The sequence below is a fragment of the Polistes dominula genome, unplaced genomic scaffold, assembly GCF_049000335.1.
Source record: "Polistes dominula isolate Pdom_NZ unplaced genomic scaffold, Pdom_raw_medaka contig_26, whole genome shotgun sequence".
NCBI lineage: Eukaryota > Metazoa > Arthropoda > Insecta > Hymenoptera > Vespidae > Polistes > Polistes dominula.
In genome coordinates this window covers 1865222-1884064 of record NW_028300939.1, presented here as the reverse complement: position 1 = coordinate 1884064, position 18843 = coordinate 1865222, and the positions used below count along the sequence as shown (strand labels likewise).

The 18843-nt window shown below is 25.5% G+C and overlaps 2 protein-coding genes across 3 annotated transcripts; one reads left to right on the top strand and one right to left on the bottom strand.

The window, feature by feature from the left end:
* Positions 1-1839: 1839 nt before the first annotated feature.
* Positions 1840-5660, bottom strand: Tdrd3 (Tudor domain containing 3). The gene is made up of 11 exons (XM_015332421.2): positions 5245-5660; positions 5020-5104; positions 4734-4933; positions 4492-4639; positions 4175-4408; positions 3955-4088; positions 3627-3860; positions 2883-3543; positions 2692-2814; positions 2527-2605; positions 1840-2456 (listed from the first exon to the last, which is right to left on the bottom strand). The coding sequence occupies exons 1-11, from the start codon at positions 5268-5270 to the stop codon at positions 2293-2295; spliced, it is 2088 nt and encodes a 695-aa protein (XP_015187907.1). The 5' UTR covers positions 5271-5660; the 3' UTR covers positions 1840-2292.
* A 2663-nt stretch (positions 5661-8323) lies between these two features.
* On the top strand, positions 8324-16853 carry Tsp74F (Tetraspanin 74F). Of its 2 annotated transcripts, none has more exons than XM_089171538.1 (7): positions 8324-8718; positions 12236-12332; positions 12840-13034; positions 13163-13333; positions 13728-13820; positions 14236-14376; positions 15392-16853. In XM_089171538.1, the coding sequence occupies exons 2-7, from the start codon at positions 12255-12257 to the stop codon at positions 15437-15439; spliced, it is 726 nt and encodes a 241-aa protein (XP_089027664.1). In that variant the 5' UTR covers positions 8324-8718; positions 12236-12254; the 3' UTR covers positions 15440-16853. The 2 variants fall into 2 exon arrangements, with proteins under 2 accessions (XP_089027664.1, XP_089027665.1); XM_089171539.1 differs by lacking the exon at positions 8324-8718 and adding an exon at positions 9201-9339.
* Positions 16854-18843: the final 1990 nt, after the last annotated feature.

Sequence of the window (18843 nt, the reverse complement as noted above, 5' to 3'; positions counted from 1 at the left end):
TTAACTAATAAATTATTAACGAATTAATGAAATGAAAGTATTGCAAGAAAATGCATTACATTTATATTGCAATTTTTATTTCAATTCGATTTTATTACTCGACGTTAAAAGTGCGAAGTGTTATTAGGTCATCGAGGGAAATTATTATCTGCTTGGACATTCGATTAAATATTCTCGTGTATGGTCAATGAACTCTGAGTTCATTGGTGGTCCACGAGATAGAAAAGTGAACCCGAAATGTAAATTAATTTTTTAATATAATAGAGAATTAGAATCATAACAAAATAAAAGTTTATTTGCAAAAATAGTATAAAAGATCTTATCTTGCTCGCACGTAGGAAATGTCCAAATGCAGTTTTCATGGAATGAAGAAAGAAGAGGCTTAATGCCGAAGAGGCCCCCACTTAATTGTGGCTCAAGAGGGCAACTATAGGCTATTGAGTTATTTTCAAAGGTTCAACAGCAAGTTCGAACCTTTAGAGAATGGCTCTCTAGTCATATTTTATATTTTATTGTTTTACTTTTTTGCTCGTCATTAATTTCTAGTTGTAATTGGAGATGATGGACCATTCCATCTCCTTGAGACACCAAATATGTGTCTATATCGTCAAAAAGATGCATATGTGTTTATTTAGTTCGAGTCAAAATATTTAAATTCCCTTTTTCTTATATCTTGAAATTTAATTATCGTCTTTTGAATATTAAAGTAATCTCTCTTTTTTTTTGTCTTTAAGATTTTTCAATTTGATCGTATTTTATTAAATTTGTAATTTTTCCTTTTCTATATAATGCAATTTTAAAGTATTACTTATAATAATTAATAGATATTATTTTCTCTAGTAACTTAATATTTGGACTTTTACTTTTTTATTTTTTTTATTTTTTGTAAATGTAAAATCACGCGTTTAAATTCAATTTTATTTTAACTTCAAATAGAGATTTGATAAGAATAAATAGAGAATTCAATTTGAAAAATGCATCTGGACGATTCATATGTCAGGCTATTGTATCTCACTTGATTCGATAATTAATATAGTTTTCTTTTTGTTACAGGTGATCATCGTTGGATTTAACTACAAACACCTTTGTGATTTTCTTCCATTTGAATTCCTGAATTTGTTTCCTTTTTAAATATATGTTTAATGGCATTTCTGAAGGCACACACATATTTATATATTATAAATTGAATATAATTATTTTCAATTCTAGTATTCAATATGATTCTCTACAATATATACTATCAAAGATTATATCATTTGTACTATTATATACTATCAAAGAATACTATATTCTTTGATAGTATTTTACCGTCATCGCGTTAAGTACCTTCTATTGCTCACTGGTGGTCACGGTAGTAACTGAGGTAAATCTAGTTAGGAAAAAACTGAATTTGCGATCTTCTATGTACTTCTGTATTCTTTGTTATTACGAAAATAACAATTCTTATAGTATCGAGTTTATCGTCACACTGAAATGCTCGAATTAAGTAATCAAACGCTTGGTGTGTTTACATTTTTAATGAATATAGACACGAGTGTGCATATGTTTGCACATTCTTATTTCGTATTATCTTCATACAGATAAAAGTCAAAGTATATTTCACTGAGCAAGTTTTAATCAACATTTTTTTTTCTATGTTTAATTTTATATAGACGATAATATATGATTAGGTAATAAATAATAATCACTTGTAACTACGTAAAAATATCATGCAATTTTAAATTTATTAAATAGATATAATTTTTTAATTTTATTATTCCAGATGAGGTGTACTTTAAAAGAATTTTTTTGTTTTCCTTTTCTTTTCATTATTTCTACGATTGTAATATTGACAATGTATTTTCATTTTTTTTTCTTTTTTTTTTTTTTTAATATAAAGGGTAACATTAATTATTTCAACTGAATTATGTGTTATGTGATTAGGAGAATATGGAATAATATTTTAGTATAGATATATATATATATATTTTTTTTGTTGTTGAAATTATTTTAGTTTCCATTTTCTTCACATACCACATAAAGAAACAATTTGTATCATAATTATACAGTTATTACACATTAAATTTCAACTTTTGAGTACAAATCATTTGCCACACGAAAAAATGTTTTTCATTCGAATTATCTCTTAAATAATCTACGGACTTGCACATGTAGAATTGAATATTTCTTCATGTATGGAAAGCATTTTGGTACTCCATAAAGTCAGTCTTGAACAGCAGCAAAACTATGACTGAATATTCAGTAGAGCTTCCGTTACCTTTTCTAAAGAAAATTATTTTGCTACTACACACATTAGAGTAGAGAATTATTTTGTAGATTAGTTGGCATGGAATAATGATTTCGTTGTGCAGGTGGCTGATAAATTGGTTGAGTACTACGTACTGGACCACGTTTCTTATTGTATCCTTTATTTCCCGAATTAGGTCCATTGCCACCTCTGCGGAACTCCATACCACCTAGATAAATTATTTTCATTAGATATATGTATATATAGTAAATTCAATTCGAAATAATACTACGAATAACCTGTAATATTATTTTGACTTTGCTCATTTCGAGTTTGCCTGTTGTTTGCTCTTTGATCTCTTCCTCGATCATTCTTTTCCTAAAAAAATATATTTTACACATTAAGTTTAATAATAAAACAATAGCATTTTTGAAATATCTCAAATATGTGAAATTATTCCATACCATATGAATGTCTTCAGTTATAGGTATACAATCTTCTTGAAGAACCTCTTCATAATTTTCAAAACCTTTAAATTGTACAACGCAGGTTTTTTCGGATACGGCAGTCACTTCAGCATTATAATACTATATATACAAAAAAGAGTATGAAAATAATTATTTAATTATATATAAGAATATAAATAAATACATACTCTATTATCCTCCCAATATTTAGCCATGCATTTGTCACCTATTTGCCACACCCATGGATTACTAGTAGGAACATTAGTACTTTGATTATTCAAATGATGATTTTCATTTTTATGAGTGGTAGATCCCATATTTTCCCTACTATTATTAGCATTATCATGTAAATGATATTTATTTAAATGATTTCTATCATTTCTATCGGACGTATTAGCTCCATAAACTCTACTTCCTGTCTCTTGTGAACGATTATGTCTATTATAGGAATTATCAGGAAGATGTTTGTTCCTAGTTTCTGATTCAAAATGATTATAATTCCTATTATTAGAATGATTCTTTCCTTGTTGATCGTGTTGATTTTTATGATTATTTCCATTGTCATCAGTATAACCAATACCAGAATGAGATTGAGGAAGAGAATTTTTATATTCATTATGTTGATTCTTTTGTGAACCACTTCTATTTCCATTGTCTTGATGATAGTAACCATGTGTATCCTGATTTCGTTGAAATCTAGGTGGTTTACTTTGTTGAGTACTACTATTTCCATTGTACTGTGAATATTGCTGAGAAGAAACAGAATTATTATTATTTAATCTTTTATTTGATTTATTTTCTTCACTATGTCTTGGAGGAGCTTGATACCCACGACCACCTCTTTGAGATCTATAATAAATTAAAAAAATGTATAATCTAATTTTTGCTTCATACATACATACATTCATTTTATTATTCTGTAATGTACTTACCGTCCTCCTCTAGTACTATGCATTTCTGTTTTTGATTCGAGACGTTCAACATTATTTTCATGACTTTGTACATAATTATTTTGAGCAGTTTCTACTGGTTCTGGTTGAATTGGCAACTTGTCTTCGAGAAAATCAAATAAAGATATTTTTCCACTGCTTGGTTTACTGTCCTCAGATTTTTTATCAAAACGTTTACTTCTTGGTTCTCTTGGTTCTCTAGGTTCTCTTGAATCCCTATTATAAATAATACAATAATTAATATAATTTGTATAATTGAAAAGAAAGAAAGAAAGAAAGAAAGAAAAAAAAAAGATCAAATAAAATATACTTGTTTTTATTATTGGTTCTTTGTAAACTTTTGATTGCTTTATCAACATTATTTCTGTTTACACGTAAAGCATATTCAGCTTGTTCTATTGAAAATCCTTGTTCTACTATCCTTTGTACACTATGATCTAATAGCTGTAATATAAAGTCAATAATAAAAGAAGATGTAAATTAATTAATTAATGTGTGTGAAAACATTAATATATTATTTATATAATAACCTGCTTATTTCCACCACCAAAAACTTTTTTACTGCCTTGTTTAGCAGCTTCAGCTATTGCATCTTTACGCTGTGCTTCAAATTCAGCATTTTCTTTACTACTTTTATCCTTTTCGGCTAAAGCTTTAAAATTTTTGTCCTGTTCAGAAATTCTCATAATTTCTCTACCAAATGGTATCCATGGTGGTGGACCACCTTCCTCGGCAGATCTTACTCTTGAATGATTCGCTAATTTCTATTAAGAATAACCGATAAATATTTGATTGAAACTAAATATAATATATAATATTAATTATAAAGTTAATTTTTTATATTTACTTTATTTAATTCCCATTTCTCTACAAGACCAGATACTCTTCCACCTAATAGTTGACCTATGTGTAATGATCTTAAGAGAATAATTCCATGTGATATAGGAACACTTCCTGGTTTTAATAATAATTTTGTACCGGGAGGTGTATTCAAGCTAGATAAACAAAAACAAAAACAATGTACAAGTCATGTACATTAAAATAATATTACAATTTATGTTTAAATATTTTGACATTATCGATTATTACCTTATGGAAGGTAGTGGATCAATTTCCACAGCTTGATAATTGTTTTTACCATCTGTTAAAGATATCTTTAACATACGTGGTGCACCACGAGATTCTTCATTACTTTTAGGGGCAGCAACATTGCGTAATTTTTGTATTTGTAATACAATGTTTCCTTGATGAATGTCTCCTTGACCGCTACCAATTTCTTTTAAATCAAGCTATAATAAATGTAATGATATAAAATATTGATAAAGAAAATATTCATATCAGCTGTACAAACAAGGATCATATAATAAGAACTTACATCCAAACAACGTTTTATTATTACTTCTGTGTCACTGATATTACCAGAATCACTGACAATATTATAACCATCGTTGGAAAGATACCTAATATATAAAAATATTTCATTAAATTATTGTATGAAAGCTTTGCAAAAACCATTCTTTACTTTAAATACCAATACATATCATTATAAATTTAAATAACTCAAAGAGACAACAAAGTAAAATCAACTATGTCCACTCACCAACCATGCTCTTTTAACTTTTCCATAGTAATTCACTGTGATATTGTTTGCATCAAGAAATTGTTTTGTGTAATTTAAATGTACTCTTATTATTACTCTTTTCTTTTTCTTTTTTTTGCCAAATTGTTTAATACAAATGTATATAAATTAGAAAATATCTTTTTCACTAATTATATGCAATACATTTGGTGTAACGTCGTAGGTAAACATTTTATCAGCTGACACAACAAATCAAATTTAAATATTACGAATACAACTTAGTGATATTATGACGAAGTAATATTTGTAGAATATATTTTTTCAAAGATCCTTGTATGTCCTTTACCACTGTGCAATTGTAAAGAATAATCGAACGAAAGAACCGCGCCTACTAAAATCTAACTTGTCGTCTGCCACCATCTTGGAAATGTTGTTGCATCGATTATCGGGATCCAACGTCAGATGACGCGCAAATGCACCTTTTTTCAATCGAATAAATTTCTTAAATTTGTTTAATAAAAAGAAAAAAAATTATACATTATTTATTATTAAATTATTTCAATTATTTATTTTAGATAATAAATTTAATACATTTTTTTTTATTTATTTTCTTTTTTTCCTTTGTTGTAATTTTCTTATTGCATTGATGCACTTTCTCTTATAATTATAATTTTAAGATATTAATGTTTTATTTAAAAAAAGAAAAAAATTATTAATTAATAGTTCAAGTTTTAAACTTTGGATAAATTTGTATGATACAGAAATTCTAATAAATATTTTTTAAATTTATCATATTTGTAAATAGGATTTTTAAGATACACAAATAATTGAATGGAATTTGTATATAAATTCATAAAAAATAAATACAACACTTACACGTGTACGTATGTAAATATCTATATATATGTATATATGTATGTAATTTATCATGTCGATTGATGGAAGAGAATATGTTTCATGCATGCTCGGTCCAAAAATAATTTTCTTCGCAATGCTAAGATCATAAACGTTTTCGAAAGTAGGTCATGCCGGATACCATGAAACAAACCCAGGAAAAATTGTATTTTGTATTCTGAACAAGATTGTTTTAGATTTTTGATTAAATACAAAATAGTGCTATGCATTTAAATTTCTTTTCATTTTTCTTTACTTTTTACTAAAAAAAACAAAAAAAAAACAATATTAGACAATGCATATATATATATATATAAATTTTTTAAGACTTGTTTATTGCAAAATATACAAGAATTATTAATAATCGATAATAATGAATAGTTCGATTAATCGAAAATGAATGACAACGAGACGATTTAAATCATTATTTAAATTGTTATATTTGTTTTCAAGTATCTTGTTTATAAGAATATTAATTTTTAATGTAAAGTTATTTAATATTTGTTTAATGATTTTATTTTATGGTGCAAAATTCATGTCTTCATATGGTATTTATCTCGTTTAATTGAATAATACAAATTTTGTGAGAAATTAATTTAATTAAAGACCACAGTCACACCTGTAATCTACCATGGAAGATTAATGATTAGAAGTATATATAATCGTTGATTGGTCCAATTTAGATTTATGATTATTACTTGGGCGGAGTTCTGTTTAAACAAATAATGAAATTACATATCGATTGCGTGGGAATCTTAATTTTCGATTGGCAAAAATTAGTTCGTAAAAAACCAATACACCCACTCAAATGGAAATTATTTATAAATAGCATAATTTTTATTGTCTTTATATTATAATATAATTATATATTAATATAATCATACATTAATATTAATTATATATTATAATCTAATGCTGTTTATAAATAAATTGTTTTTATATTATAATATATCATAAATATAAATGTAATATAATTAATAATATAAATATAATATAATAAATATAATATAAATATAATATAAATATAATATATATATATATATATTATAATATGAAAACAATTTATTTATAAACAGTATAATATACCTATTGTTTCTTTTGTATGGTTGCAATTTTTTAATTTATTTTAATTTAATTATCATTCGTGTGACCATATTATTTTATTCTATTATATATAGAATAATTATTTGTGTTGTTTTCATCCAAAAGAGAAAGTTCTTCCCCCATTATCTTCCCTCATTCATATAATGTTTGTCTATTATAACTAACAAAAGCAATGAACAATTTTCCTTGTTACTTTTCTTGTTCTTTTTCTTTGAAATATATAAAATCGATGGTGAAATTAACATAATAACGTATCATCATCATCATCATCATCATCATCATCATCATCCTTCAATTACTATTTTTTATAATATGAAAAATATCTACTATCATAGGTGAAACGTGATCGATCGATCGATGAAATTTCTATAAGAATTTTAAAGTTAGAAAAAACGTAAAAGGAAATTTATCGATGTATCTTTTTAAATAAAACCTATATTTCTCTCTCTCTCTCTCTCTCTCTCTCTCTCTCTCTCTCTCTTGATTATTGCATGACCCTGTTAAAACAATTATCTTTGAACGAAATAACAGACCACGAAAATCCTTCGTTACGATTCATCATCAAATTGCATACCTTGCACTGTGTGTGTGTGTTTGTCCTCGAAAAAAACAAAATGGAAAATGAGACAAGATAAACGAGATGATTTGACGATAGAACGTGGTAACGTCATTCTCGTTTTTATGTTTATAAAATTATGTCATAATTATTGTTTATATATCTATGAAAATTAATCGGTAAATCGGTCAACCATTCATCATTATCGTCGATTAATCGATAATGTACTAGTATAAAAATAACATTGAAATATTTTTAAATGAACTAACAAATGAATGAAACAATATGAATAAGAATATTAATTTGAATTAAATCATTTTGTGCATAATAATATCAAAATAAATCAAGTTTCGATACAATTGATAGAGTTCGCGGGGTCTTTTTGAAAAGTGAACGTTGATTCGTGGTGTGCGTAATATTAAAAGGTAAAAGAAGAAAGAGAGAGAGAGAGAGAGAGAGGGGAATAGTAAAGTGGTGAAATAGAAGGGGAATTGAATGAAGAACGGGGGGAAGAAGAAGAAGAAGAACGCGCGCATAACAAGGCATTTTCAGATCACGTCTTCGTCACGAAGGACGTGAGGAGAACGGTGTTTCCCACTTTTGGCGGCCTCGAAGGATAGCAATAGCATAAATTTTATTCTATGTGATTTCAACTTTAAACTCAATACAACGTACAACGTAACAAGTGTTTAAGAGGAAGAATTAGTTGTGTTGATGTAATATCGTCATCGGTGTTGTTTCTTTTTTTTCATCTTCTTCGAGAAATTTGAGTAGAAGTTCAAATTACGTTTCAACGAAGAAAGTGAGAAGAGAGATAGATAGAGAGAGAAAGAGAAAGAGAGAGAGAGAGAGAGAGAGAGAGAGAAATTAATTAATCAGCATCTTCTTAGTCAACTTTATCATCATTGAGATTGTTCATCGTTTATTCTCGTTTCCTTTGAGTAAGTATATTGCATAAATAATTTTGTTTTGTTTTGTTTAAAAAATGTGTTATAAATTTCAAACACCGGTTGTAAATCATAGTCAGTGGATATGTCGTTTAATAAAATGGGCTTAAAGTACCGGCATATAAAAAAACAAAACACCTGGTGAAAGGACAGTCATCATTTTTGAAGATGATCACATTTTGTTTGATAATAAAATCGAAAATTGGGAAATTATCAGGAGTATTGAAAATTTTAAAGAGAGAGAGAGAGAGAGAGAGAGAGAGAGAGAGTTGAAAGTGAGTTAAGAAGTTTTGATTATAGTTTGACATCAATTTTGTCATTTATTTATTTAAAATTTTGGATCGTGAGTTTAGTGTTTGAATTTATTTATGTATTGTTTTTCTTTTTGTTTTCAAAAAGTGCAAAATATATGTGTGTTGGGTTATATTTGTGTACATTGGTTTTATGATTAAACGTAAAAACCTCTCACAGAATCGTATTTTACTTCCATCTTGTTCAGTATACTGGTAGTAGTACCATGCTGTAGTTTATCGTCGAGAAATCGTCGTAGTTTGTAACCTTAAAGCAACATTCACATCGATATTTTCAAGTAAATAAATTCTAGAAATACGAGATGTAAGTTTTGATCAGATTATGTTTTATTTTGTAATATTTACAATTAAGATTAATCATTAATTTCTGACGTTTATTATTATTATTATTATTATACATAATGTTAGAAAAATTGTATTGCGTTTTTTTTTTTTTTTATGTTGAAAAGAGTTATTCTGAACGTAGCATAAAACTCAGTATTCAGATTCTTCTCGTGTTTCTCTTAGAATATCTAAATTTGTTGTTGACGACTTTCGAAAATGTTTAAGTGTATTTCTTGAGAATTTTTGATAAATTTCAATTGAAGTTAAATCCGTTTCATTGAGAAAAAAAAAGAAAAAGAAAAAAAACACTGGCCCCTTCTCCATTTATGTAGTTCATTAATCGGCGCCTACTATCACTTTAAATCGACCGATTAGAACTTTAAGTCGCCTTCACACCGAGAAATAAAAAAATTATTCTTTTAGTCGTTAAAGAAGAAATATTGATTAAATTGTTCATTTGACAAAGAAAATAATATAATAATTAGATGATATGAAGTAAAGAAATAAATGAATAGAATAATAGTAATAAATAAACGATGAATAAATTTGTACCTGTTGTACACGTGCATTTTTGAAAATATCATTTTAATTGGTTAATTATATGTGATTATACCAAATTATAATAAAAAAAAATTATTTCTTTTATTAATCTAATTCAAAATTCTGATATTACGAGTTTTCTAAAATTAGAAAACAAATATTTCAGTCATTGTAGTCACACGTGTAAACCAAAAAATCATGTTATTCATAGTTAATAATATAATTTTGATTTAAAATGATGTCTCGTAGGTCATATAATTGTGTACGGTTTGGCATAAGAAACTTTTGACGAACTAAACACATGTTATTGGAGTATAAAGATTTCAAAGTTAGCCAATACAAACAACGTTTTTGTAAATACGACTCAGGTTTGGTTTTCTTTTTTTATTTTTTATTTTTTTTTTTTTGGTTATTGTTCTCATTCATTTTTCTGTTTCGAAATTCCCGCGTTTGCTGACTTCTTTCTTCCACGTGTCTTGGGCCACAGGTGCTACTACCAGACGTCACACTTATAAGAATTCTTTGTTTTGTTTTGTTTTCTTTTCTTTTCTCTTTTTTGTCCTACTTATTTTTCTCGATATCGAATTTCAACCGTAGATTTCAAATTACCTCATCACAAGTATAAACTAATAAAATCTTTGTTCTTTTTTTTGTTTTTTTGTTTTTTCTAAGTTTTATGTAACCATAAACTAGATGAAAAATGAAACAAATGTTATACCTTAAATGATACAAATTTGGTTTGTAAATTTTCTGTTAAATATTCGATGAATTAATAAATTCTTCAATTAGGACTTTTTTTTTTTTACCTTAAACGATACAAATTTGATTTGCAAACCATTTGTAAAATATTCCATAAAAATATTGTTAAATATTCAATCCAAACTTTTACCTTTAATGATACAAATTTGGTATTTTACAAATCTTTTGTAAAATATTCGATAAATTAAATAAATCTTTCAATCAGGACTCTTAATATTATCTTTTTTTTTTTTTATTATAAATTACACGTATCTTTGGAAAATCCTATTAATCAAAAATAACATACAACGTAGTATGATGTCACGTTGAATAGATTTTATACACGAAGGATTTTCTATCTATCTCTCTCTTTCTCTTTCTTTAAATTGCGATGACTCAATCAAGCTATTTATTAATTGTAACGTATTCGTTTGAAATAATAATACAACACTTGTGTAGATTTAAAATAACTTCAGAAATAAGAGAAAAATCAGAATAATATAAAATTTAATATACTATACAGTGAATGTGAAATAAAAAAAGTATTCGTACACCGATCAATTTGAAACAAAATATTGAAATAAAACAATATACACAAAATTGTATATCAATTTTGAGAATTAAATTTAGATTTGTTTCTTGTTCTTTTTAATAAATATAATTAACAATATAATAAATCAATTCCTTTATAATAATATTTAATTGAAGTTGTAATAATTAAAAAAAAATGAGTGCTTTCTAATAATTCTAAAGAATGTATAAAAATGGCTTTAATATTCTTTAGGGGGATGACAAAAAAGTAATGGTGATAAGATAAATGAAATTGTCATCGTTATTAATTTGTGTCCTTCACGTAATAACATGAGGAAGGATACATCATGCTAGATGATGATGTCACGCATTTTTATACATATATATATATTATGTATATATATGTATGCACCACTACCCTACTTTTATCCTTCTGATTTTATAGTGGCCATGGATTACTTAATGTAAAAGAGAGAATCCACTTTCTCCCTCTATCTGTCTTTCTCTCCCTCTCTCTTTCTGTCTCTCTCTCTCTCTCTCTTTCTCTTTTACAACGTCTTTTTAAGGTAACACTCTTGCGTGAATGTTTAACATGCTTATGTTAGCTTTAGTGTTACACGTGTACGTGTACGTGTACGTGTTACGTTAGATTATTATTATTATTATTATTATTATTATATATGATTCATTTTCAAATGAATACAAATGTTTTGAAATATAATTCGTTTTAAATGTTAAACGGAAGTACCTGTTAGAATATTTTTTGATACTTCGGGAATTACAATGACGTCAGAATTAAACGTTTGATTTTAATTCGAGTAACGTGTGTGCAGTTGATTTTTTGTTGTTGTTGTTGAGAATAGAATGGATTTCTGAGTTATTTAAAAAACAATCACGTTGAATTTGTTCCTTTTTTTTAACAAGATTTATTCTTCACACTACGAATTTGTAATAAGTGTAAGTGTGTGTATTACGAGATTCTTGATTTATTTCAACATGATTTTGAAATAACTATTATCGTTTTTTCACGTTTACTTGTGTTGTCTAACTTATTGTTATTTTATTAGATCGAAAGATTGATCAAATATGGGATATGGTACGGAGATGGACGGTTGCGGCCGTTTTATGAAGTATTCTTTGTTCTTCACTAATTTTATTATCTTTGTAAGTAGAAATATATCTTTAATACAGTATACTTCATTAAACGAGAGATGAAAGATATTTACATTATTAGAATAAATATGTATATATTATATATTATGTATTATATATTATATACAATATTATATATAAAAATAATAATATTTAAATTTAATTTTTAATAAACAAATATTGAAATTAATATAAATATATATAATAATTAAATAATTAAATTAAATAAATATAAATAGTAATGAAATATTTAAATTTAATAAATTAATATTTAATATAAATATATATTTTTTTTTATATAGTTATATATATTATATATAATATATTCTATAATATATTCTATAATATAATTAATATATGATATAATACATTAATTTATTTATTATAATAGAATAATATAATAAATTAATTAATTTATAAATAAATATAATTAGAATTTAATTATTATTATTATAGAATATATATATAAATATATATTATTATCATTAATTGAATTTTACTACTTTGTATAAATTTTAGATTGGCGGTGTTGTTATAACTGGTTTAGCTATATGGGCATTCGTCGACAAAGTACCTTACATAGGTGATTTGATAGGAAACGATTTGTTAACCGGTACAGTCTATGTTTTATTAGCTGGTGGAATTTTGGTATCTATTATCGCTTTCTTTGGATGCATTGGTGCATCACGTGAAGTCAAATGTATGCTGGTCACAGTAAGTCCCATATAATTGAATTGAAATGATTTCCTTCTCTTTTTTTTTTTATGATGATGATGATGATGATGATGATCTAACACACGAAATTTAATGAGGCTTATTATAATTATTAATATTTCTCATAGTATTTCATAATCGTATTCCTGCTGTTCGTGACAATTCTTATCGGCGGTATTCTTGGCTATGTGTTCAGTGAAAAATTGGTTAACACGTTGGAACGTGAAATGTCGGGTAGTTTGAGACTCTATGATCATCGTAAATCTGTTCGTGATACCTGGGATACTACTCAGGCCCAAGTGAGCAATAATTATTTAATATATTTTAACACTTTAATGTGGCCGCACGTGTACACAATCAACGGTCATCAAGGGCCTGGTAATATTTTTCAAGAATTAATTTAGAAAAAAAAATAACTTTATTGTCATTCATGAAAAAAATTAATATAAAATAAAACAACAACAATTTAAGAAATAATTTGATTTTATATTTATATATAAAGTTATAAATAAAATAAAGAAAATAGGCCAATGTTCCGGCTATCAAATACATGTTGTTGTGTGAGCGGCCATTAAAGTGTTAATAATAAAATATAATAACGAAGAATGTGTGTGTTAACTTTATATATTTTACAAATTCAATAAACAATCTTTTATAGTATATATATATATATTTTTTTTTTATAAATGTTAGCTACATTGTTGTGGTGTACATACCTGGAGAGATTGGGGCCTTCATGGTCTTCGTGTACCCGAAAGTTGTTGTCGCGAAGTTCAACCTGGACAGGTATGTTAATAAACAAAATCAAGTATTTTATTATAAATTTGAATGTATATGAAAATGGTTAAGGAGAGGGAATTATTGTTATTGATAAAAATAATTGAATTCAATGAACGTATCTACATTGCAACCGGTTAAACAAATGTCATTGATGTGTGCAATGATAACTATTACTAAATAATGATTCATCATGATTGGTGGTGAATTTATAATATCGTATCCATGTTTCTAAATATTATTCTAATCATTTTCATATCATTCGTCATCTGATTTAAGAACAATTATCATTTTTCTGATTACTCAATCAACTCATTTCTTTTTTTTTTATTATTGTTTTATTCAACTTTCTCACGCTTTCACTCGATTAAACTTTCTCAAACGATACGTTGAGTTATTTACCATTGACTGTATTCTTTTGTAGCGATTTAACTGCAGTGCTGGTACCGATACAGTAAACCCATCTAATGCTTATCTGGAAGGTTGCCTAAATAGAACACAAATTTATATGCAACAGCATGCAGCTGTTATGGGAGGTGCTGGTATAGCTGTTGCATGTCTTATGGTAAGTACTGTTCATTGATTTCTTTCTCAATGTCATTTGTACAATAATGTTTCTTTTTTTTATTATGTGATTAGTATTTATTAGGATTTATATTTATATGGTATACTTATATGAGTAATTTAGATTATTATGATAATGAATTATGATAATGAACATTGTTTTTCATTAGTTATTTGTAAAAAAAAAAAAATATATAAATTATATAACATTATTAATGTACAAATATAAATTTAATATATAGAAATATATACATTTATATATTAAATTAATTATTTATAGAATATATATTCTATATAATTATATAATTTAATAAAAAAATAATATTATTAGTAGTAATAATAATTTAAATATAGTAGTAGTAATAATAATATATTAAATATTGTATATATAATATAATATATACTATATAATATATTTAATATATATTTAATATAATATGTTATATATAATATATTTAATATTAATATTATATTATAATATTATATTTAATATTAATATAAATTATATAATTTTTATTATATAATATAATTTTTTATTATTTAATTTTAATTTTAATTTATATATATAGTATTAATTATATATATATAATAAATTAATAAATTACCAATTAATGGCAGTTATTATCGGCCCATTAATGGCAGTTATTATCGGCCCATTAATGGCAGTTATTATCGGCCCATTAATGGTAGTTATCATCGGCCCATTAATAGTAGTAATCATCGGCCCATTAATAGTAGTTGATCATCGGCCCATTAATAGTAGTTGATCATCGGCCGATTCTTAAATTATGTAATTACATATAATATATACTGTATATATATATATATATATATATATATATATATATAATAATTTATTTAATATATTATATATAATATTTAATATTGTACATTATTATATTACTACTACTATTACTATATTGAATTATTACTACTATTACTATTATTATTATTATTATTATTTAATTAATTTTTAATGAATTATAATTGATTGTTTTTTTTCTTTTTTGTTTCAGTTCTTTGGAATGGTATTCTCTTGCGCGTTATTCAAGATGATAGAATGACAAAGTTATGATTACTGCGTTTAAAAAATCTCGTGGATTTTCAGATAATCACCATCATCATCATCATCATCATTATCATCATCATGATGTTTTTTTTTCTGTAGCATACAAAAGATATTGAAAATTTCCAGCACATTATAAACTTGACGATTTTTCCTCTTATGAATCATATTGAACGATAGATCATTAATCATGATCATTAATAATTAATCAATAAATTTTGCCTCTCGGTGTATTATCTATCTCTCGATAACAAAGTTTTGCCATTAGTTTTTTTTTTCTATATATATAAGTATACGTATGAAATATAAATGTAAAATATATCAATGTTATTTAATATAACTACTTGCGTTGGAAAGAGACACGTTCAGAACGTAGATTCAGAATTTTTTTTTTTGTTTTTTTTTTTGTGTTTACAATTAAAACAATCGAAATTTTATTTTTCTCCCATGAGAAAGATTTCACTCTCAACAACCATTAAAAAAGAAAAAAAGAAAAAAAAATCAATTAAATGCATTAGTGAAATTATTTGATAGTGCACAAGTTAATGTTACGTTTGCATTAATATAATCTAGATTATTTTGAATTGTATCAAACTTTGTACAAAATGATTAATAAATCAAAAATTGTTAGTGTACATATATAATATCTATGTAAAAAAACAAAACAAAAAAGAAAGAAATAGATAAACAAAAAATGTTCCATAAGAAATGTTTCATAAGAAATGTTGTCGAATATTTTTTTTTTTTTTTGGAGTTGCGTTTAACTCTTTGGGGCACGGTGGGATTAAAAGTGTCCCACCTTTTTGATACACCGTAATGCACAGTAGGGTGGGGTGGGGGGGGGGGACATTTTTAGTCCCACCCCGAAATATTGCAATAGTTGTTGCATTATCATAAATTTATATTTCGTCTTATTTATGCAAAAGCAATTGGTAGTAGTAATATTTTCAATAAATGTTACAAATGTAAAATTAAATTATTACTCTTTTTTCCTTTTTATATATTTTTATATTATTTAATACCTTTATTAATAAAAACTATACCACAATTATGTTTTTATTTAAAACACAATCTCAAATTTCTATGAAACATAGGGCTATTTTATTAGCCTGAAATTTTGTGCCGTAAAGAGTTAAATGTAAAACGTGTCATCTGTATGATAAAGTAAAGTATTGTAAGAGTATTATTATATTATTCATAATTTTTACTTATACAAAACTTTTAATTTACAATATATATTTATATATTATTATTATTATTATATAATATTAATTATAATATAAATATTATACACGCTACAATATAAAATATTGAAATATAATCTTAATATATATATAAATTACGTTTCACGTTGTTTGTCCGCAATGGACTTCTAAACTACTGTACCGATGTTAATAAAATTTTACAAACTGTGTGCAGTTTCATCCAACTTGAAAGATAGGATAGTTTATATCCTCAATTTATAATCGCAATATTATTATATTGACGTGTGTATCAAACTGATTGTGAGCCACAGCAATGTGTGGCGGGGCAGCCCTAGTTAAAATATAAATTTTTCTTCTTCTTCTTTTTTATCTTACAATTTTTTGTTTTTTGAAATATTTTATTAAAATAATTATTATTATCATTGTTCGAATATAATAATGATAACTATTGTCATACGTTTGAATATTTTCTTTTCGTTTTATTTGACAGAATATTTATTTTGAGAGTTAAATAAACATCGTCAGATATTTTATATCACACGTGAGAATAATGCGACGAATTCTACATTTCAATAATCGATAATCCTTAATTAAAAAAAAAAAAAAAAAGAAAAGGAAGAAAAAGAAACCTTGCCGAGTATTGCGCAACCCTTTTAACAACCCCCTGTGTATTTGAATGTAACTCGAACAATACGTGAAACATTTCAAGTTTCTTTCAAATATCAATTCGAATTTCGATTAATTCAATTTCTTAAATAATTTCATTTCGATTTATCGTGAAATATCATTTTTTTTGTACAATTAAACACCGTGTCAGAAGTAATTTTTTTTTTAAAGAAATTTGTTACCTATTATCGAATGACGTATATAATAAAAATATCTACTGTATAATTTTTTTTTTTTTTCAAATATTTATACGTGTGTTTATACATAAATGTATATATATGTAAGAATTTACTATCAAAAAAAATTTCCATTCGCGATTTCGTATCTTTTACGATTCAGTCACGAACAACGTGTTGAATGTTTCTTTTTTTTTTTTTTTTTTTAATGTTATTCTTTTACGAATTTGTAGGATCATTAAAAAATGAAAAGAAGGAACACATGCATGCGGGTGATAAGAACAAACGTGAGATTGATAATAAATGGAAGAAAAAAAATTTAACAAGGAAAAAACAAACTTTAGTCTCTTTGTCTGTTTCTTTGATTTTATTTAAAAAAAAAAAAAAAAAAAACAGATAGAACAACGTTTGCACGAATAATCCCACGACACGAGGTTGCGATGCGAAGACTTTGATAATCGGTGGCAAAACTCGTAGAAGAAATTCCCTTTTCTGTAGCATTGAACGAAGAAGAACGTCGTCTCGTGTTTCCAACGAGTTAAAGGAACAGCAGATGTTCGATGCTGTGCCAGTGAGAGAATTCAGGGTTTATATACCTATATATATGTATACCTAAGTACGTATCTACCTACCTACCTACCTACCTACCCTACGTAGGGTTGCAGTGACAGAGAGAAAACCGGTTGAAAGATTTTTCTTTCCATGTTTCAAGTTGTATCGTTTATTTTACTAAAAGAAACGATCAAATAGTTTTGACGATCCCCATCTCGTATTTGAATTTATTTACTTTTATTTTTTATTTTTTATTTTTTTTTTTCAAATTCTACTTGTTTTCGCGCGTTTAGTTAGTAGGGTAGAATTGAAAGTTGCGCGCGCATCATCATTTCAAAAGTACATCGTAGACATATTAGGAATTATATTACAAATTATTATTTAAATTTAAACAATTACAAAATATAACAATTATATTTATATTATATTTATATTAATATTTGTGTAATTATATTTATAATAATTATAATATTAATAATATAATTGTTTATATTTGTAATTGTTTAAATTATAAATATAAAATATATATTTATTAATATTAATTAGTATTATATATTATAATATAATACTACAAGTAATTTATAAATATATATTAATATTATATAATTAATAATTATATAAAATGACGATCCCCATCTCGTATTTGAATTTATTTACTTTTATTTTTTATTTTCTTTTTTTCAAATTCTACTTGTTTTCGCGCGTTTAGTTAGTAGGGTACAATTGAAAGTTGCGCGCGCATCATCATTCCAAAAATACATCGTAGACATATATTAGAGATTATATTACAAATTTAAATGTAA